Genomic DNA, 23,619 nt, shown 5'->3' on the forward strand with positions numbered 1-23,619 from the left:
CATATTGGCTGTTAATTTATGTTTATAAATATTTATAAAATTTATGCAGTGGAGTCAACTGGTGCTTTTTCTTGACCCAAATACGTGTCAATGGGCGCTTAAGTCAATGGGCATATCTTTTGTGCAGAATTATTGCTAAGAGGAAATTCTCTAGGCTCAGGCTGGCAAACAGTCATTACAGTTATGGGATCTGTTATCTGATCCCTTTAATTTTTTTTTTTTTTTTTTTTTAAATTGACTTCTTTTTTCTCTGTAATAATAAAACAGTCATTGATGCCAAGCAAGATATAAGTAATCCTTACTGGAGGCAAAACAATCCTATTAGGTTTATTTATTGCATAAATATTTTTTTCAGTTGACAAAGTATGGAGATCCAAATTACAAAAAGACTGATTATCTGGAAGACCCCAAGTCCTGAGCATTCTGGATAACAGGTCCCATACCTGTATAAAGATAGAGCAGGCACTTTTGCATCTCATTATCTACATTATCTCCTTCTTGCTAATATCCACGTGTATAATTTATTCATTTGTAAAACTCTCTATAGAATATGCCCTACTACAACTGTATGCAGAAAATCACTAACACATTTTTACAGAGAATTTGTACCAGGAGAAAATTTGGCTCATTTCTCTTACAAAAGCAAACTTACAGTGTTATATTTTACGAAAATATGCCTAATGAACTGCGGAGAACTGCGGAGACATGGAGAAAATACATACTATACTAAATATGCCCCATGTTTTTCAGGCATACTTAACAGTTTAGCCTATATGCCAAGGTGACTAATTTCCCAGTGCTTCTCACAGTCCTTACATCATGTCATACACTTTATAAATGGGATGTTGGATCCATAGGTCACACACAGGAATATGTTTGGCTACCAATGAAAGATACAAAGGCTTATTTAATATACTGATGATTTGGGTAAAGCCAATGCCCATGCTTTTTACCAAAAGGACTTTTATCCAACATAACTATAGATTTTTCTGTTGTGCCAGATTGGTAAATGTAGCTCTAGTTGTGGACACAGTGATGTAGGGTTCCATTTTGTCAGCACAATATTCATTCTGTGAATATAAAAACTTGTTTTAGAAGTTAATGAATCAATAAAATTAATTTTCTCAGGCATCGCTTGAAAAATGGTGGGGATCCCCCAAAATGTTGCTGTTTTGAACGTTAAGCCATTAAGCATACCGTGGTGCTGTCATCTTTGGAAAATTCATTTTATGACAATTAAATTATTTTGGTGTCAGATAAATAATTTTTTGCTTTTGAAATTCATTTTGTAACAAATTGTATTATGTCACTACAAAATTATTTATGTATCCACAGTAATCATTTTATTGTGAAAAATTTGGGATAATAATATGCAAGTTTGGTATTTACAAAATGTGTTTTGCTTTAAAAAAAATATAAAAGGTCCCTTTGGACTTGTGTAAAATTATACAATTAAGAATACTTTTTGTATATGGGATGCTTAACTCTTCCGGTGTTTTCATTCATTTGTAATTTTCATTATCTGTGTCTGTAATTTTATCATTTCATTTCTCGGCAGTTTAGCTTGCTTGGTGAAGCCTGAAAAGCCCAGACTGCACCAATGATGTTGTCACCATGTAAATCAATTATACTAGGGTATATCCAACTAACAATATAGCTGTACCACTCTGTCCCATAGTTGTCTATTGAAGTTAACAAAAAACTCAATTACACATGGAAATTAATTCACCAATGAGAATTCAACTGGCCAAAAACTTATAGATGCAAGAGAGTTCACCAATAAGAATGCTGATTACTTGCACTATGTCAGGCATCTTACTGTTAACTTATATTCAGAGATTATTATATCATTTGTTTTTTATTATATTACACAGTTAACAAACATTTGGATATCGGACATTCAGTATTAGGAAAATTGTGCTTAAAGCTGACAATTTCATATTCAGGAACAAAGAACATGGAACCAGATTTACACAGATCAGTTAGGATTCTCATTGGATGATTATTTTTTATATTAATGCAGCCACAGGCTGTGAAGAGTGGGGAATGACATACTGAGCAATATTGCTTTCAGAATATAACCCTAAAGTTGTTGGACTACAGCTCCCAGCATGCCTTAACCTTCATAATATATTTCATTTTCTTAGATTTGTTGTAGAATTTCCATGTTTCACTATTGGTAGATTTGTGCTGCAGGACATAGCACAACAAAAAAAAATGATGTGCATCAAAAAATTGTTGTGAGAGTCATTTTTTTGCTGCCGCATAGTTTTTTGCTGCATGTCGATTTCCTCGTTTCGCTAATTTCTCCCCGTTTCATGAATCTTTTCAAAGTTTTTTTCACCGAAGCTCATCACTAATAGCAATAATTGCTAAGTATAGGTTCTCCATTACTTTGTTTATTATATGAGCTGTGTGAATCTTAGCAAAATGCTGGATTACTGTTTTTCATGTTTTTCTTCTGCATTTAATGTCAACACAAAGACCAACATTTTATCCTACATTTTTGAATGATAAATTCTAAATAAATTACCTTAATTTGGTCCAGTTGCTGGCCCTCTGAAAACTGTTTAACTGTGATACAGTTTATAGACAAATATGCAATGCTGTATACTAAAGTCATTTTTTTCTTTATAGTTCCAAGTGACTTCAATAAAAGAATTTACCAGGGAGTCCGAGTAAAACATACAGTCAAAGACCTTCTTGCAGAAAAAAGATCTAGACAGACAACTAGTTCAAGGTTAAATGTAAGTACTGTATTTTTGTCTGTTGATAAATCATGATATGATGTTAACATAAAAGAGAACACAAAAGTAGTAAAATCTCCGATAAGGGGTTTACAGCTCTAAATAACTCTATAAAAACCTGGTTCAAGTACAATAATAGCTAACAAATGAAAAGACGACAAGAAGAAACCTGTTTGTAAAGGTCATACTTCCATAAGAAAATATGTATTTTGTAAGCATGTGATAATAAATACAAGCTCTCAATACCATTATAATCCTATTTTCTAGACAATGTGTTATTGTGAAGATTAGATATCATTTCAATATAACTTTGTGAGCAGGTAGTACATAGATCATGACTCGTGAATTTTAGCAGCCTGCCCAGAGGGACCACAGTAGTCTACAGGGTGACCAATGTTCTACCTGTCCTGTATTTGCCTCACTCTATACGTAGCATAATTAGTGACTTACACAATTACTACTTTATAGTATGTTATCCATTGTATTATTAATGTAATGTAATGTAGCCATCATCAGGAGTGAATCTTGGGCCGTCCACCAAAGCAATTGAAGAGCAGATCACAAAAGATAATCAGACTCCCCCTCTAATTTGCATGCTTTACAACTGAAGATGTTTAATGCACTGATGATCCAACAGATAATCTCTTAAATGCTTCAAGGCATCAAAAACAAGAGTTAGAGACACAACAGCATGTAACCTGAAGGCACAGTTTTGCTTATCTCCTCTAGACCAAATAATTAGGAGAAACTGGACCAATAAACAATGCAGTTTACTCACTAGATCTTACTCATTTTGATGGGAACAGGTGCTGTGATTCCCTTCTATCGCATACATTTCACTAGATCACTACAGGAGTATTTCAGTTGGTGTGTATTTTAGATTGGGGGTTCTTTAAATAATTGTGATTCAATAGTGACTAGAGAAGGGACTAGAGAAGGCTGTATGTTATGCACTAGGGTTTAAAAGTGGAAATTACATAACACTAATCCAACTAAACACTTGAACAAAGTCAAAAAGCACAGACAGGTCTTGACCCATGTCACTGCCTTATACCTTGGTACTCAATAAAGTCAGTAGCAAAACAAGCACCATCTTTATGTAAATTGGTTGTTTTAAGTCTTTATTATGCTGCTCATCCACCTACTCACGCTGTATCCATAATCCAACTCTTAAAACAATAATATGTACATGAAAAAAACACACAAGAAACAAAAAGTCATTCTGAAAGAAATAAATGGATGGATGGCTGAATTAAGTTAAGGTCAAGCTTAACGGATAAGAAGGTGATTCATAGCCCTAGGTCTTAAATAAAGTAAAGTGTTTTCAAATGAGTAAAATGTCCCTGCAAGCTTATTTCTTGTAAGCCACTTTTCTTACTTTTACATAAAGTACAGGCTCAGAAGAGAAAAACTTAGATAACTAATTAGCAGATAAAAATCCTTTTTGTATTTGTTCCAAAGCTATGTATATGTTTAGTAAAGTAGAATATTTTTTAAATGATCTGCCTACAGTTTCAAAACATTACCCATGCTTGGCATTTTATTTCTTTTTTCTCACAAAGCAGCAGTTCATTCATGCTTTATAGCTGAGAATCTAGCTATAAGGATGCAAAAAACTTGCTAGTTTTACTATGGGCTTATTATTTGGAAATACAGTTGCAAAAACAGTCACAACTTTAAGATCAGAATACTGCAAAACCCACAGTTTTATATCCATTTTTGAATTCTGGACTTAATTCAACAGTAAATAATTTGCAGTTTGGTAAATAAATAAAAGCCAACAAAAGCTAAGAAATGTTTATACATTTTAACAAAAAAGCAACCACCCCTCGTAGCCGCAATTACGTTGAATTACAGGGGGGAAATGCTGCTTTCTGGGAAAAAGGATGGTGAAATGCCTCTTAAAGTGCACTTTGCACTTTACTAACCATCAGCAAAAAATCAGAATCCATAACATGGTATTGGAAAATTGGAAGTTTGTATGGCACAATGAAAAATATAATCCTGAAAAGTGCTCTTTGCACCCTGTGCTGTGTTTATGGGTCATTTTGTCTGGTGCTTTAACCATTCAATATGTGCAGAAATAACTAGAAATAACCAGTAAGGTCCTTGCATGAAGAAATGCCACAAATGCTGTGGTTAATCCTTCCTTTACTGCAGAGTAGCAGGGGTATTGGTTAATGCAAACATATAGATATCACTAAGTATATTTACACAGACATGGAAATAAAAGAAAAATATGTGGATTACTGGAAGTACTTTAAATATTAAACAGTTTCAAACACCAAATACAGTGTTGTCTGAATGAACATTTAAAAAACAAACCAAATAAGCAGATCTTATAAGGCAGGGCCAGCTTTAGTCTGCACTGGCAAAAATCTTGTATGTAGTGATTTGCGTGATTGAAATATCCATTATGCATGTATGGAGACTGTTGAAAGAAAGCACTTAGGCACCTTGCTTCATATTATGAAACAGCAACACTTGGAAGAGACTTTATTCAAGGCAGCAAATCCCCTTCTAGTCAATAGTAGTGAAAGGGAATAATTCAGAGAATGTGGAAAATAAGTGATCAAGCTAAACCCTGTCAACCTTTATAGAATCATGTCAAGTGTTATTGCTGTAAGACAAAAACAGCTTTTGACATGATGGTTTTTTTTTACAGAGCACATGGGGTACATCAGGTACAGATTTGTTACAGGGGTGTATTAACTTTCAGTCAGTTTTTAGTATGTTATAGAATGGCCTATTCTAGGCAACTTTTCAATTGGTCTTAATTATTTATTTCTTTTGCCAAAAACTATTCCTCTGTGAGGCTACAGATTTATTGTTATTGATACTTTTTATAATTTGTTTTTCTATTCAGTCCCTCTCCTATCCATATACTTGTCTGTTATTCAAACCTATCCCTGGTTGCTAAGATAATTTGGACCCTAGCAACCAGATAGTTGCTTAAACTCCAAACTAGAGAGCTGCTGAACAAAAAGTGAAATAACTAAAAAAAACACAAATGCTAAAAAATGAAGTATAGCCCTCTCTACATCATATTAAAAGTTAACTCAAAGGTGAACAACCCCTTTAACACTCCAATGCCAGTTTTTTCCACGATTGGAGGGTTTGGGTTTTTTTGCGGTAATACTTGCAAATTCAAATTAGGGTTTCTGAAACTCAAATGTTTGAAAAACTCGAATGTCAAAATGTGGCATTTAAAAGCTGGCAAGTTCATGTAGAAGTCAATGGAAGCTGTCCTGCAATTTATTTATTTTTTTTTGAAAATTGGAACACTTATTGAAAATGATGAGTACAATTATAATTGCTATGTGTTTGGATTTTTTTTTTCACTTACTTATCTGACTGGATTTTTGAGAGTTAGGTTTATTAATAAATAAGCCACATTCGCATTTGGTCAGTTTTCAAGTTTTTTTAATAAAAAAAAAAATCTTGAATAATCACAAATTTAAATTTTGATAAATAGGCCTCATTTATGATTGCTTAAGTGTTTCAGCTCAAACAATAATAAAGAAAACCTCAAGTGAGTTAAGTAACTAACATGGAGTTTCGAACAACAATATCTTGTTAGTTGAGGTTTTTTTTTACCAACCTGGCTTTCTTAAATAAAAAAAAGTTTGACACCTTAAAGTCACTGAACTCTTTTTTATTTAAGAAAGGGAAAATCTCAGCTAACAAGATATTTTTGCCCAAAACACAGGGTTTTCTTTATGATTCCTCAATACCAAAGCCTTCAACAATCATAAATCTGGCCTTAAATGTCTAAAGGGCTGCTGCTTCATTTGTATGTAGTGTGTCTTAAAGGAACAGTAAGGGGGAGATTTACTAATCCACGAACGGTCCGAAGGCGCCAAATGCGTTTTTTCGTAATGATCGGTATTTTTGCGACATTTTCATCGGCGTCGCAACTTTTTCGTATGTCCCGCAATTTTTTAGTAGCCGTCGCGACTTTTTCGTATATTTTCCGCGACTTTTTCGTCGCCGTCACAATTTTTTCGTATTGAATGATAGTAAACGGCGGAAAAACCAATCCGATTTTTCCGCCGTTTACTATCATTCAATACGAAAAAATCGCGACGGCGACGAAAAAGTCGCAACAAATATGGAAAATCACGACGACGACGAAAAAGTCGCAAAATTTTCATTTCCAATACGATTTTTTCCCTTTCGGGATTCGGATTCGTAGATTAGTAAATCTGCCCCTAAGGTTTGCCCACCGTTTACTAGCGCTCAATACGAAAAAGTTGTGACAATTCACGCAAGTCGTAATGGCTACGAAAAAGTCGCTGCAATTCGCGCAAGTCATAACGGCTACGAAAAACTCGCGACGGCAACAAAAAAATCGTAACAAATACGAAAAAGTCGCAAAATGTTCGTTTCCAATCCGATTTTTTCCCATTCAGGATTCGGATTCGTGGATTAGTAAATCAGCCCCTAAGTGTTTTAAAGTAATCAAAATATGATGTAGTGTTGCCCTGTATTGGTAACAGTTGTGTGCTTGCTTTAGAAAATCTACTATAATTTATATCCTGAAGCTGCAGTTTTGCTGCAGGGCAGCCATTCGAGCTGTGAAAAAGGCACAGGTTACATAGCAGATAACAGCTCTGTAAAACTCAATGGTGTTTTACAGAGCTTATCCGTTATCTGCTATGTAACCTGCACCAACTTGGGCAAAGATCCAAATCGTTATGGGCAATTTAAAAGTGCACTGGCACCAAAGCTGAACAGAAGCAGGGAAATGATGCTTCAGTATCAAACTAAATACCCCCCAGACATCATTGTGTAGATGCCCCCCCCCATGTAAAAACATTGTGCGGATGAAGGGGACATGCAACAAGAAAAAGATGTCAATGGGCACCCTTTAGTGTATTAGAGCTAACTCTAAAGTCTGCTTAGACTTTATGCTATATGTTTTTTATTTACATGATGGAGCTCATATATTTTCCCTTTAAATAATGTTGCCTGTGCTTCACTTATATACCAGGATTTGTTCCAGTGACAGGCTTTGAGCTAGCATGCTCTGAAACACTCTGCTTTCCATAACAGGGTTTACGGGAATTCCATGTTTGTCCCTTCATGTAGTTCATGTAGTATTTCAACAGAGCATTGATTTCAAAGCTGTGTGACAGGGAATTCATATTGTATAGGACAATTCAATTTAGTCTTTGTACAAAGGACTGTTGCTCTCGTACAGAAAGCCTTTTGCTTCGTCTTTCATCAGCACTTGAATCACTTCTTTAAATGGTAAACATGTTGCTTTTGATGAACCTATTTCCATGTAGGGTTTTATTTTCTGGACAGCTGCTCGGCTTTACTATTAGCAAAAGGAAGCCTCTGATGGGCAAATTTCATTCAAATTGCAACCTCCAAATTTGTCTTTAGTACGTAACAGGAACTCGCTATTTGCCGAATGCAAAAATCATATTGTTTGCCATCTCCTCTGTGTGTGTTAAAAATAATGGAAAATAGGCACATTTTTGAAGTTAAGCAAATATTTTTAAACCATTTTTCTCTACTTTATTTATTTATATAGCTACAGCTACTTTCTCTACTTTCTCTACTATATTTATTTATATAGCTATGATATCTGTGCAAATCAAGACCTGCCACTGACTACAAAATGGAAATCTTCAGAAAACAAAAGTTATATGGCTTTTCATGAAACAGGATAATAACATAAGTAGTAAAAATATAGTTAGAGTTTTCTGTAAGAAAAAGCATGTGTAATATTTAGATAATTTTTAGGCCATTGTACTTTTATAGTCAGGATTAGGGAAGCCTAATAAAATAGATAAGTGTTTTTTGATCTTGCAGTGGTTTCTAAGACGTTAACCATTTTAGACTGCTAATACCAGGCTTTATTTCAGCAGCTCTTTTTGAGTGTTAGCAACCCAAACTGACTATGTGCCACCTACAAAGTGAGATAACCCTTGGGTCTTTGACACTCTGACTCTGAAAAAGAGGTGATGATCAAGAAGTGCAAACCTTTAAAAATGATAGGTTAATCTAAAATGCAATAGTGCTCAAAGAAGCACCCTCAGTAAGTTTACATCAGTGCATTTATTTGCTATAGATTCCCTTTAAGGCATGTTAAAAATTGGCCTATGCTTTTCAGATCCATGCAAGGGGCAGAAAAAAAACTTGTATAAAGCACATATTTATATATACCCTTTCATCCATTATAGTCATATGATCAACTTGGTAACATCACCAGGTATAATGACTGCAAGTCAAGTGGGCAACATTCCATGTATGAGGTCACGTGTGATACAATATATACCTTTAATAAAATGAATTAATCCGAAGAAATATAGTGATCTTCCAGTATAGCTTAATGCAAAGCGTCTGACATGTAATAAAGTTCCTACAAAATAATACATAAAGCATAAATCATTTATCCATAGAATTACCCATCAAGTAACTGTACTGACATGGTAAGACTGAAGTATCACAACCACATTGTAAACCTCTTCACTGAATTGATGCTTGTAATTTGTAGAATGTTCATGTTAGACACAAAAGATGATCAAGACCTAAAGTAATCAGTTAAAATACATTCATTTGTTCCAAATAAAATGAGCAATTCAGCTCTTTATTTTAGGCCCATAGAGTAAATAGTCCAAGGGATAAGGACACATTTAGCTTCTTTTCTTAATACTAAAGTAATTCTGTTTGTTTCAGTCTCTCTTTAGTCCCCATTAATCTCAGTGATGACATATTATGTCTCATTCCTTTTCAATGTTGTACCAGGACAGACTATCTTTCCACCTCAGGCTTGATAATACATTTATGTTTAGAAAAACAATCTTTTGACTTTTGAATAACAGTATAATTTTACTAATACAAAACAAATCACAACAGCATTTGATCATATACTGTAAATCACATGCATGCTTTGACATGAAATTCTCTATTGAAAACTGAACATCTGTGGGTGTGAAATCATTGTCCTTCCATAATATGATTGCAGGACACCCAACCAAAGCATTTGCAACATTCCAATATGGATGTGATAAGAAATTGCATATTCGCATGATGTCTTCTGCTTGGACTAATAGATGTTTTTAATTATAAATGCAATTATTGGCATTCTTTGATAGAATGTGCCTAAAACAGCAGTAGCTGCTCTACTGTACATAAGTCAACACATGTTTTTTTTTTTTTCCAATTTCTTGAGTATAACTTCTTTCTTCAAAAAATAGACCTAATTGTAATTGTAACTACCTACCTATGAAGAGTTAGGGACATCAGTTGTTAAATTCTTCTATAGGGCAAACCAGGCAGCAACCCAATATTTCATTTTGGGCAGTTGTCCTACTGATAATAGGGATTTATGAAAAGTGTCAGAGGAAATCAGCCTCTGAATGAAAAAGTCAGGAATGTTTGAAAAAGTTAGTAACCCTTGTTTAGAAAAATGATATTAATATCCGATTTAAAATAAAACTATCTCTGCCTGTTATTTTGTTTTGGATACTACATGATTAAATCACATTTTTTCTTGTGGTTTTACATGTCAAGTAGTTCAATAGACACAGAACAGACATGAACTTGAACCTGGAATGTTTCTCTAAGCGTTTTTGAATGTCTTTGTATTACAGAACAGTACCAATGCATCCCAGACTCCATTTGTCCAAATGTCAAGTAAGTGTTTTTTTTTATATGAGATAACATAAATCAATGTGTTTTCAGGCTACTGTAAAACTAATTGTATTTCTATTGTGCCAGTGTACTTCAAAATGTACTTTTAATATGTGGTGAGTCTTTTTGTTGTCATATAAATCTTAAAAAGAGCTCCTAGTTATTTGATATATACTGTATAACTAATGTAATCCATTTTTCTACTTGCTCTGTGAAGTCTTTGTGGCAGTTGTGCTTCTATTTCATGCCAAAAACAAACAGCTGATCAAAGAGTTTATGAAATAAAAGGCTCAGGGGCTTTCTTGATATAAAATAGATGCCAGTATATGTATCAGTGCAGTAACCAGTAACTAATCAGACATGTACCTTATTCTCGCATCTTGGACTAATAGCAGATGCAGTGTTTGCTCCAATTCAAGTACCAATCAACATGTAGAATTAGCTCTCAGGAAATCTCATTGACTGCTGTGAGTTTCTAGATTAACTTTACATTTGTTATTACTTGTCTGTAAGTGTCTAGTAGACTGATCACAAGTATTAATTTTTATGACAGTAGGGTGCTCACTGCAGGGGTGTTTTCATAGCTACACCCACATTTTCATTCATTTTTAATTTTCAGTACTAAATTGCAGAGGGTGCCTTTTTAATGTTTTTTTTTGTATTGGCATTAATCATTTATGTGTTTAATGTTTAATAAAACAATCTCAAGCATCCTCTTTTCAGAAAAGGTTTATTAAAACAAAAGATGACAAACAAAATGTTAGATAAAAAAAAGCCTAATTAAAGGGGATATCTGACACTGTTTTGATGAAAGAAAAAAACATTTTAAGCAGCTTGCAAATGCACTTGCATTAATTGCAAATTTTGTAAGTATAATTGCTATTGAACATCCATCCCATTCTGTTCTTCGTACTGGTGATTCTAACTGCATAAGGCAGCCGAGGGGGGTTTGATTTCTTCAACATAGTTTCAAATATCAGAACCAACAGTGCAGCAAGAAACAGAAAACCCAACTTTAAACCGCAGTTACATTTACAAATAACTAACTTGGAAAGTTAGAATTACATTTTCTTTCCTTATGTAATAAACAGTTCTTGGGTATAGGTCCCCTTATAGGATTCCTTTAATAAAGCAACTTTGATGAACATCACCAGTTTCCATAAGTGTTGGAAATAGCTTAGGATAAAGGCACATGTAGTGGATGGTCTGCTTTTCTCCAACTGCCAGAGCTGGAACTAAGGGTAAGCAGAAGAGGCACCTGCCTAGGGTGCAACAGTGGGTGGGTGCCAGGCAGGTACCTCTTCTTTCATTTACCTAGGTTGCCAAGGGTGCCCAGCCGGCTTGGCCCGGCACTGCTGCCTGCATTTTGTTCACAGGCAAAGAAAAGCGGATCTGCTCCCAACCACTTTGTGTAGCTCCATTAATTGGATTTCAGCGTGAAAATGCAAAAACATCCATTTTCATGGCAAAATCTGCTTAGTGCAGCTGCACACCAGCTGACACCAGATGCTGACGTAGCTGTTGATGTCACATTGGACAATTAAAAAGATACTAAAATCCCATATTTTTAAGTAGCATTTCAATTACTTTAACAAAATCAGTTATCATTATTAATATATCAATGATTTCTACTCCCCAATTCCCCAAAATACTTTTTCATTATTCCCTAGGAAATAATGAGATTTCCCAGTTCTAAGATAAACAAATATGAGTGATATTGGATCAAAAAAATGTCCTCAAAATGAAGGGGATAATGCAAAATAGTTAATATTAAAGCTCCTTCAAAATTCAGACATGTATATCTTATATAGGGAGTCTATGAAGATTCTCATTCATCCAGGTCATGATATACAACACAGTATCTAGTAGAATTAAGTTTAAAACAACTGGACATTTATGATTTCAAGAAAAACTCCAGAAAATTCCAGTTGTTTTAGACTTAATTCTACTAGATACTTGAAAAGGGAGGTAGTTCCCTTCCAGCCAGTTGGTTCTTTTGTGCCCCCTAGCTCCCCAAAGTAGGAAATTCAACTTTAATTAAAGACACAAAAGAATTCTTATGAAAATCATCCCTACTAAATGTCAGTTATCACCTTTTTCTCTATGATACTGAGAGAACTATGCAGTTCTGCCAGTTACACTGTAATTACACTTTAGAAGTGTGATATATTGCTATTTATGTGATCAAAGCTAGAAGAAATGTATTTAATGCCTTGCATCGCGATTATATTTAAAGAAGAGATAAACAGAGCTAAAATATGTAATTTTTTTTATATATATATATAGGCACCACTAGGCATTTTTCTTGCTATGGGGATAGCACATTGGTTGATGCAAACATGAAAGGGGCAGCACATTCCCCTTGGATGCCCCTTATGTGCACTTTATTCACAAGGTACATCTATAGGTGCAAGGCATTTTTGTCCAATTCAATGCAGACTGTGTAAATGATCCCTGCATTCAGTGCAAGTGCACAGAGCAAAGTAGCTCTACAGCTGGATCAGGTCTAAGTGCAAAGTGCATTGCATGCTGATGGGTGCAAATTTTGTGCCAATTAGTATGTTTTAGGCTTGTACCCTTCCTAGCCAGCCTCCTCCACAAACTGATAGATAGTGTAAATTCTTAGTTACAAGTCAAATATATAATTTATTTGTGATAAAAAAGACAAAGACATACATTTTTTTTTTTGATCCTGGTTACAATTCTCACCCGCTAATTGTGGCATTTTTCTCATAAGGTTCTTCACATGTGTCTGCGTATTATGGTGTGAGAAGGCCATTCCTTACTGATCCTGATTGCTATGCTCCAAAGCAGTACTCAAATGAATTTTACCCTTCATCTCTGGGTTCAAAATCATTAGCATGTGACCCGACCTCTATCCAAAGTTACCCAGCTATTCTAGATCCCTATTACACTGACTCTATTGGGGAGTTTCGAGGGGCAACAATAACAACCGGCACAAGTTCACTGTTTAGCACATCATCTCTTCCACCTCTTGTATCCCACTTCTCTGGTGACCCCGCTCATTATTCAATGGTAAGTCAAATATTTTAATTTATTAAGTAGAACTAGTCTCAAAGAATTTTCATGAAGAAGATATGCTAAAATTCACCCTAACCCATAAAACCAAAGCATAGACTTGTTAGGGAAATTTCCCTTATTTTGCAATGAAGATGGACTAAATTCCATCTTGATAGTATAGATTTAACGGCTGAATCCGCTTCAATAAAATGTTGCACAATTGTTTAGCTGAATCCGCTTGATAGTTTTTAAATTTGTAATAATCTTGACCAAATTGAGTCCATAGTAATTACAAGATAAGGGGTACTTTCCTTACAGAGTATATTGCACACATTTGGACAGCAGGGCTGTACTTAGGGCAGCCTAGGCATCGAATCTAAATGCACTCCTCAGGTTGTGGAAATAATAAGTGTTTTATACAGAGAGTTTAAATGGTAGTTCACCTTCTGAATCATCTTTTTTATCACCATAAATAATGACTTTTTGCAGTTGTTTTCTATTTTCTATAATACTTAATACTTTTCTAAAGAAAATAGCAAAAGTAAAGTATACTACAGTTTTGCCCTTTGCCCAATCATATAACTGAATGATGTTTTTTTATGTATCATAAGGCAATAATGCATTATAATTATATTCCCTGTTTATGATCTTGACAGAGGGATTCTTTGGAGCAAACTGTGCCAGACACAATAAACCAGTTGGATGTCCTGTGTTCTGACACTCCTCAAACTGTTTCATCATCCACAAGTTGTCTGTCACCTGAATCAGCAAGCACTCACTTCAGAAATTCAATTAGGGGAAATTCTGCGCAAGGGACTCAGTCCTACCCCCTTCATGCTCTTGATGACATGCATTACTCTTCCAGTTATCCAGCTACCTGCACATATGCTTTCTCCCCATTCATGACCATGGCCAATGAACTGACCCCAAAGATGGTTCATCACCTTTCTTCAGAGGCGCATTCAGAGAATGGATCCCTTCAGGAAAACTCTGCTTGGCCAAAGGATGATGCAAACTTGGCATGGGGGGCTTATGAACTCAGAAAAAACTACTAAAAAAGACACTTAAACATTTAGGCTTGCAGCTGAAAATGTTGATAATTAATTGATAATTTAATTGATAATTATACATAGCAAATAAAAAGGAAAAAGACATATTTGCATTCGTATTTAAACAGCTGTTTTTATTTAGAAAACCTTGCCTTGGACAGTACGGGTGTGGGATCTGTTATCCAAAATCCTCAGGACCTGGAATAAGGGGTCTTTCTGTAATTTTGGATTTTTTAGTGTACTAAAAAATTACGTTAACATTAATAAACCCAATAGGATTGTTTTGCCTCCATTATATCTTAGAATCAAGTACAAGTACTGTTTCATTATTACAGAGAAAATGGAAATTAATTTAAAATTTGTACATTATTTGATTAAAATAATCTGTATTGGAGATGGCCTTCCAGTAATTCAGAGGTTCCTGGATAACAGGTTTCCGGATAAAAAAAGATCCCATACCTTTCTCAGTTTTGGTATTCCCAGAACAGATTTCACAGTCACTCCATCCATTGTGTGTATTTCTGCTAAGTTAAGTGCATTGTGTCTTGTGGATGGTTATATAAGACAGATATTGGCTCTACTATACAGAATTTGTCATCCAGAATGTTCCAAAATCCCAAAAGCCATTGCTCACGGTACATTGTTTAAATATATTTATACTCTTGCCTTATTCACTGTTCATTTTCTAATTATAAGATGCTGCTTAATAGTTGATGTTTATTAACCTAGAATAAATCCTTCTTGACATGATGTGTTCTTATAACTAAATGTAATTTAGTAAATTGTTGCATCTGTTGTTTAAAATGGAAATAATCCTATCTAGAAAACCCCAGGTCTCAAAAATTCTGCAAAATAGATCCTAAAGCTGTAAAACCAAAAGCAAAACTAAAACAAAGAATAAAAAGAGAAAACAATAACAAAACAATTATATCACATAACCAGGCATGTCCAACCTGCAGACCTTTACCTATTATTGAGATACAAGTAACTGCATAGCCCAGTGACATGCTTCCCAGTATGCTGCTTGTGTTGTTTAGCAACAACTTAATTTGATAAGCCCAAATAAAATTATAGGCATTATAGGCAGGCATTTTTCGGCTAATATCTGCTACTGCTCTGCTCCATGTGACCAGGGCCTAAACCACAGTCAGAGCCTTACTCATCAAAAGAAGGATCTTAGCAAATCTATCAAGAAGTGATCATCCTCCCAAAATCTCTTGATGAGCAAGGCATAAAAAAAATTAAAGAAAGTAGAAAGAACGGCACAACAACATTTTGGAAATTGCAAGTTTAATAAAATGATTCTGCTGATTACTAGCATTATGTCAGTCACATTGCTGTTATCTTACATACAGAGACCATGTCATTGTTTGCTTTATTATATTACACTGTAATCAAGAGCTGCATTGTACTGCTCAACCATACTTTGCTCAATTGCATAGTTGTAGGTCAACTACAAATTCCAGAACAATATAACATATTATTTAGGTTAAAGAAGAACTAAAGCCTAGTAGGGCAGAAATGTTGGTCATTATGGTTTGGGTTCTGTACCAGTCCATAGATGCCCCAGTAGCTCCCCATCTTTTCTGCTGAGTCACTGCACATGCTCTGTGCTGCTGTCACTGACCTGAGCTTAGGGACCGACTCACAATATACTGTATATACAAAATATAAATGTCATAATGATTAGTAATTAATACTGATAATAAATACATGGCAGCTTACACAGCATTGCAATTAGCATCAGAATTTAATAGTCACCCTGTAGCATCAGCTTCTAACAGGTCAATGCCATTTTCTGCTTGATAATTTGCGATGACTACTAAGCTTAGCTTCTCAACAGCTGCTCAAAGCCTACTGAGCATGTGAGTGCCGCAGACACTTTTCAACATGGGGAGCTGCTGTGACAAGTTTAAATTCCTGGATCATTCCTGCTACTAAGATGCTGGTGCAATAAGTAAGTATATAAAATATAGCATTTTTAGTTATATTCATTGTTAGGGTGTTGTTCTCCTTTAAGGCATGCTGGAAACTGTAGTCCAGCAAAATCAGGGATGTATTCTTAAAGGAACACTGTAAAATAAAACATTTGCAGACGCGGCGGGACAAAAGTGGGAGTGAAGCTGGGGGCTTGTCTTGGCTGGCCCTCTGTGTTGGCCCAACGCTAGGAATATTTACATTTAAAGATGTTTTATTTTCTCTTTTACAGCTGAGTTTGAGGGTTGCTTTACTTAGAGAAAAATAAACAACTTCGAACTTTCAGCAACTAGTAAATATATTTTTACATTTATCTAGTACCGACATTAGGCCAGACGATTAGTTGCTCAGTTGCCTTCTATGCAAATTGAAGAGTCTTCCTCTCTTTAACCCTGTGCTGGAGAGAGCTTTGTGCCTGACGATTTGGGAGTTTCATCTGTGATTAGCTAAATGCCTAAGGACATTATGCAAATACTGTAGCTGCCCATTAGATATAGCCAAGATAGCTTCGCTTGAATTTGACTGTCTAAATAGTGAATGCTAATAATTTTTATAACTTTTGTAGAATACCTACTCTTTCTGTGGAACTGCACAATAAAAAACTAAACTTAACAGTAATTTAAGCTAACTGGGCAGCACATAATGACCTTACGTATGTTATAGGTGGCAGCAGTTTTTTAAATGGTCTTTATTTGTTATTTTTTCATAGATCATGGTCAATAGTGTTCCTGTCTGCCTATTTTGAGTAAAAATTATTGTAAATTGCAAAAGTGCACAGAGATGCACCCTGGTTAATTTACATTTATTGATTTTTTGGGCTTAGATCCCCTTTAAGATGAACTACCACTTTTATTTCAGTAGACAGTGCTGCATATTGTGATTTTTAAAAAAAAAAAAAAAAAAGCCCATTAGCCATTGCCCTTTGGTGTTAGATCTTGATATATAATTTGTATTTTTATATATGTATATAAAAAAAGATCAATGCTTCAGCCACCCTTAAAGCATGTGGGAGAACATGTAACATGCCATTTGGCATCTTCATAGTAAATGAGTTTGAGCTAAGTGCCCTTTCACGTCCTCGTCCTAAAGGCCAAATTTGGATTCATGTAACAGAACACAACATTCTTTTAAGAGAAAAAAGGTTCTATGGTGTATATCTGCTTCCTGTTTACTTGAATTGAATTTTGCAGCCTGTAGCACACTAGCAAGTAAAATAGTTAGAAAACATGGAAATTTTCATTTCCACAACACTAGTGTACCATAAACATCTTGTTGTCCATTTACTGCTAAGTGGTTGCAGCAGGTCACATGCTTCCATGATAAAAACACTATGGGACAGATTTATCAAAATGTGAGATTAGAATTTTTTACAGAAAAATTCACCCACTTTTTATTCATTCCTATGGGATTTTTATGAAATGGTAAACTCTAATTTTCACCTATTGATAAATATGCTTCTAAAAACCCATAGAAATGAATAGAAAGTGGGTGAATTTTTCTGTAAAATCTCCCAATTTCATAAATCTGCCCCTTTTACTTTAAAGATAGGGGTTTTTACAGAAGCTATTATTGTTAAACTTTAAACAGGCAAAATTTCTCCGTAACAAGAATCAATCTGTTTAACACATTTTCAGGTCTATAAGTATTAAAGTTATTATGTGACATGACACTCGGATTGATAGACTAACATAGGTGCAAAAATGCAATTAGATTTTAGCAGAACATTAGAATTAAAAAAAAAAAAAAAGCAAAGACCTGATTGGTTGCTGTCCATAACCACAATGCTGCAATGTAGCACTTATATTGGTTAACCAGCCCCAAATGCATGAATCACTCAGGAATATAGCTATATTGAAAGGGGCATGTACAAAATATTTAATTCTTGGAAAATTCCTACAGTCAGCGGATCAGTGCTGAAATCCACTGTAAGTTCAATGGTGATGTGATTCACGGTGTTTCTCAGACAGAGCCCCCTCAAGACCTGGAGCTCCATGCGGAGAGCTGCCTTAAGGTTAATGCACCTAGGTGATAGTAGGGACTTTGTGTTGGAAAGTGGTACCAAGTTACCTAAATTCAGAAAGTGTGGTGATTTTGGCAAGTTTGGCACTGCTTCACAAGCTACTGAAAATCATTAGTGGCAAAGTTACTTATATCACCCCATGCCATTGGCTTTCGGCTACTGCCACACAGGGCTGACTTACATCCGATAAACAATAAACATGCGTGTCAAAACATTCATGGTCGCATAAAAAGAAAAGTCGCAATCGCATCCAAAAAGTTGCAATCCCTTTCAAAAAGTTGTGTGCGTTAAAAAAGTCATACAGTAGCCACGTTTTTGTAATTTTTCACCATTTACTGAATTTTTCAACAGTTTTGCAAATTTTTCTGTGAAGCGAATTGGAACAGATTTGCTCATCACTATAAACATTATGTTTTTGTGGAGGTGTGGAGGAAAAACAGAGCAAAAGCAAGGGGCAGGGATGTGCATATACTGCCAAGTCTGACTACTCTATTGTGTCCTGGTTAATATTACCACATTGCAGTGCTGGAGTCCTAAGGTTGATTCCAGCTAGGGAACTATTTTATACATTTGTGATCACCTTATTTCCCTTTGTGTCATGAATATTAAAATAGGTGATTCCCCCAGTCCCTGTTTATAAAGATTTACAGATAATAATACTGGTGCTGGAGGATCAAAGAGTTGTGCCTGGAAGCACCAGGTAGATTGGTTGCAAACAAAATGCCACTTTGCCTTTTGTTACACTTTGCACCTTCCCCCCATTAAATCAACCCTGTTGTCTTTGTTTTGTGGTGCCATCCAAGTAAAATGGAAATGTGGTATACAAAATTAATTTGTTTTTTTTGGTTTACTTTTTATGGCTGCTTTTTAATAGGCTGAAATACACCAGCTGATAAGTCCTGGGTGTGCCATGAGTCTATGGATAAAAGGAACAAGAGTAGATCAAAGGTAGTTTAGATAAATGTATATTTTGTATATTTGGTTCCTTTATATACATCACTTGCAGCTATGTGCTTTGCACCACACCTTTTAACCCATTAATGATCTAACAAGGGGCAGATACATAAAATCTGTTACTAACAGGCCGGGAAGGTGCCACTTAAAATGGCTACTAAGGTGTCTGTCTCCTGGAGGCTAAAATAAATGTTTGTGCTCCAAAATAGCCTCTGGCTATGCATCAGTTGTCAACAGTGGGAAAAAAACCAAGCACATACCCAAAGTCTTACAGAAGAAAATTCATGTATTAACCACAGAATCCTCATTAAAAAAAAATAAGAGCAATTGTAAGGTGCTCAGTTCCATAATGGAAAAACCATGATTCTAAGGGCTGATTTTCATATATTCTATAAAAATGCTGAGCTATAGATCTGTTATAGAGATGTGCAAATTAAATTAAAAAAAAACCATAATCAAGGGGTATACTGTATAGGGTATTGTTTTTCTTGGCTTTATTTATATAAATGCAGTAATACCACTTTGATGTGGGTCCTTCATTTTAGGAGGGGTAAAACACAATCATTATTACCATCTGAGATACTTTCTTTTCTATGCTTATACTTCCAAGTTGGATTCTCTAGAAACTTCTGCCTTGTGTGACTGCAGCTTAAGGCCTTAAGTTCCAGAAAAGTTCACTGTCCAGAGTGCCCCTTGTCTTTTCTTTAACTGATTTCTAATGTTAGACCACATGTAGGACATCTCTGATTCTAATATTTTTTTCTTTTGTTAATAATTATTTTAGCAAGGCCAATTTCAAGTACAAGAGACAATGTTGAATAACAGGCATTTTACCTGTCATGCAACTGCATAAAAAGAATTAAGAAAGTCTACTATTAACAGGAGACATAACAAGCTCAAACATGCAGTTGTGAAATAGGTCTTTTACATTGCAGAAGGGAGTTTGACATTTACTGAATATATTTTGGCCATTTGAATTTACATAACAAATCAAGTCTTATTTATGACTAGTTCATGATTCTAAATATCCTTTGGTGAATCATGATTTATTGCTTCAAAATAAACTGATTCATTAAACAATCAAAGAAAGTCATATAATCTAACTGACTGAAACCTATTATTGATGGACCAGTTGCGTCATCAAGATGCTACAGTATCTACTAAACTTCCTCACTAGCCATTCAGTTAAAAATCCTAAATATCAGTCAGTCCTGGAAGGCTTAAAACCAGTTGGCCAGTTGACCTTTCTATTGAGTATTGCAAAATGTCACACAACTGGGTGGCAGGCTTGTATTGATCCCAACAATATGCTGACACACATTGTAAAACTTCTTATAGGGACCCTGATAGGCTTAAGCACAGGTGAGATTGTGCTGATTTTTGCATTTAAATTCTTTACTTTACAAGTAGATCTGTGTCATGAGATGAATCTGTCACATTAAGGCTAATGCCAGAAGGAGTGTTGAGAAATGTTTGGAGAGAAAATTTCACATGACATTGTCAGTACGATGAGTTGCATATGGGCAATAACTCACATGGACGTTTGTCACCGATAGATAATCGTATTTCCCTCAGGTGACAAACAGCCAAAAATACCTTCCCCTCTGTATGCATTCAAAGTGCTGCATGTAAAACACATTGCATGTAAGGGTTCCACATAAGTGTGGGAATATGTACTACATTTGTCACTGTTTTATCTACTAATATTTCAAAACTAATAATGATATGTTATCCAGCAAATATAAATACACATGGGCAGCCCATATCTATCCAGTTGTTAGATCCCATTGTAAGAAGATTGCAGGGCCCTATGTTGTACGATGCAGTCATCGTTTAAATAGGGTCATTGCCTCCCACCAATGACAGATCTGACTGCCTGAATGCTAGATCTGTGTCTTTATTGTCCATTTTGGCCTTCCAGTTAGGCCAATGATTTGCTTGTGTGGTATTTTAGTCAGATAGCTAAATCACCTGGGTTGTGAAAAAGACCTGCCTATGAGATGTGAACTTCCCAGATGCACTATAGTACCACGGTCACCTCAAGTGTGTCACAAAAGAATTAATTTAGAATTCATTTATAAAGGGGAATATAGCTCAAATGCATTAATTCTTCAGTTTAGCATATTTTTGGTGGGAATCAGTTGACTTACAATATACCCTGGGATTCTGTTGGTGGACTATTAGCAATTGTGTATTACAGGTATGGGATGCCTTATCCGGAAACCAGTTATCCAGAAAGTTCCGAATTACGGGATGCCCATCTCCCATAGACTCCATTATAAGCAAATAATTCTAATTTTTAAAAATTATTTTTCTTTTTTCTGGTATAATAAATCAGAACCTTGATAAATCAGAACCTAAGATATAATTAGTCCTTAATGGAGGCAAAACAAACCTATTGGGTTTATTCAATACTAAAGCTAACCATACACGCACCGATAATATTGTACGAAACCTCGTTTCGTACGATATTCGGTGCGTGTATGGCAAGTCGGCGAGTCGACCGATATCGCAGGAGGCTGCTGATATCGGTCGACTCGCCGATCGGACCGGTTAAACGATTTTGATCGGGCGCCATAGAAGGTACCTAAGCAAAATCTGCCGTCAGGGCTGAATCAGCAGAAGGAGGTAGAAATCCTATTGTTTCTACTTCCTTATCTGCCGTTTCAGCCCTGAACGGTTAGTGGCGGAATAAACGATCTTTCATGCGACCATTGCAAATCGCCACGTGTGTGGCCACCTTTAAAGGGTTTTTAGCAGACTTAAGTTATGGAGATCCAAATTACAGAAAGATCCCTTATCCGGAAAGCCCCAGGTCCCGAGCATTCTGGATAATAGGTCCCATACTGTACTCCACATAGTTCCAGTCACATTCTTGAAACAATATATATTTCTATATTGGACAATCCCATACTGAAACAAGACAATTTTAAGTACTAAAGTGAGACCCTGTGACCTGTATCAATGGAGAGAGACATATCTTTTACTCCTACACTTCCTGGTGGATGTAGAACCTGTATTTTTCTCTTGGGTGCCCAGTGAGTGACACACAAAACATCACAAAATGGTATGTCAAAGTAAAATATATAAACGTGAGCTTATTAGGATATAAATTATTTGTTGGTTAAACTCTTATTCAGTAGGTATAGCACATATAAAACATAATAATGGGCCATTTTCAACATGTAATGGGATTACACAGGAAGCAATTTTCACCATCCAACAATCCTATTGGGCTGTTTTTTTAAAAGGCCCACAGTCTTGATGCACTGTGTTTGTACATACAGAGTGTTATTGGCCATCCTGGAACCTACTCAAAGAAATCTGTCCCATTTATCTATATAAAGACAAAAAGCACAATTATTCCTATTTGGCTAGCAAACATTATTTTTGCAGCAAACTAAACGCTAGAAAATACCCTGCCATAGACAGTACTGAGAATTGCCTCTGTTAAAACACACGTAAAGACAATTATCTTTAAATGATCAGCATTGATCTTTGTAGCCTTGACAAGTAGCTGCTACTAGACTAAAGGTGGCCATACACGTATCGATCCGCTCACCTGGCGAGGTCGCCAAGCGAACGGATCATCTCTCGATATCCCCACCTACGGGTGGGCGATATCAGGGGAATTTAGGCTAATTTGAATTATAATGACTGTTAAGAGCGCAGTCGGTTCAGGGACCACATTAAAGAGCCAATGCAGTCCCTGATACGACTAATTTTTTTAAACTGCCCGATCGATATCTGCCCGATTTCAAACCAGATATCGGTCGGGCCGGCCAGTCGTTGCTGCCCCTACACAGGCCAATAAGCTGCCAAATCGGTCCAAGGAAGATTAGTTTCCCACGATAAATCTTCACTACTACGGGCGACTAATCTTGCCAATATGCCATCCCACCGGCTAGATTGTAAATCTCCAGTGGGAATGGCAACCGATTGAGGAAACTTTGGCAACTTCAGGAAACTGAAGCAACACATATACCATTCCACGAGTGATTTATATTCATGCCGGAGGGATTTGCAAATTTTTTGGCAAAGAAAACCTTTGAAAAAATTTGCAAAACTGTGACTACTAGTAGCAGCTACTTGTCAGCTACAGAAATAGACATTGCTGATCATTTATTGATAATTGTCTCTAGGTGTGTTTTACAAGAGGCAAGGTATATGGCAGGGTATTCTCTGGTGTTTAGAAGCTGTGACA

The 23,619-nt window shown here is 35.6% G+C and overlaps 1 protein-coding gene across 1 annotated transcript in view; it reads left to right on the plus strand.

The window, feature by feature from the left end:
- Positions 1-14,577, plus strand: part of c11orf53 (chromosome 11 open reading frame 53) — a 42,035-nt gene extending 27,458 nt beyond the window's left edge. The window contains exons 2-5 of the mRNA XM_002932932.5: positions 2,638-2,747; positions 10,355-10,397; positions 13,132-13,430; positions 14,072-14,577. Of these exons, the coding sequence (XP_002932978.1) occupies positions 2,638-2,747; positions 10,355-10,397; positions 13,132-13,430; positions 14,072-14,470 (851 nt within the window). The 3' untranslated portion in view covers positions 14,471-14,577. The remainder of the gene's footprint in view (positions 1-2,637; positions 2,748-10,354; positions 10,398-13,131; positions 13,431-14,071) is intronic.
- Positions 14,578-23,619: the final 9,042 nt, after the last annotated feature.

This window comes from Xenopus tropicalis, chromosome 7, assembly GCF_000004195.4.
Source record: "Xenopus tropicalis strain Nigerian chromosome 7, UCB_Xtro_10.0, whole genome shotgun sequence".
Lineage (NCBI taxonomy): Eukaryota > Metazoa > Chordata > Amphibia > Anura > Pipidae > Xenopus > Xenopus tropicalis.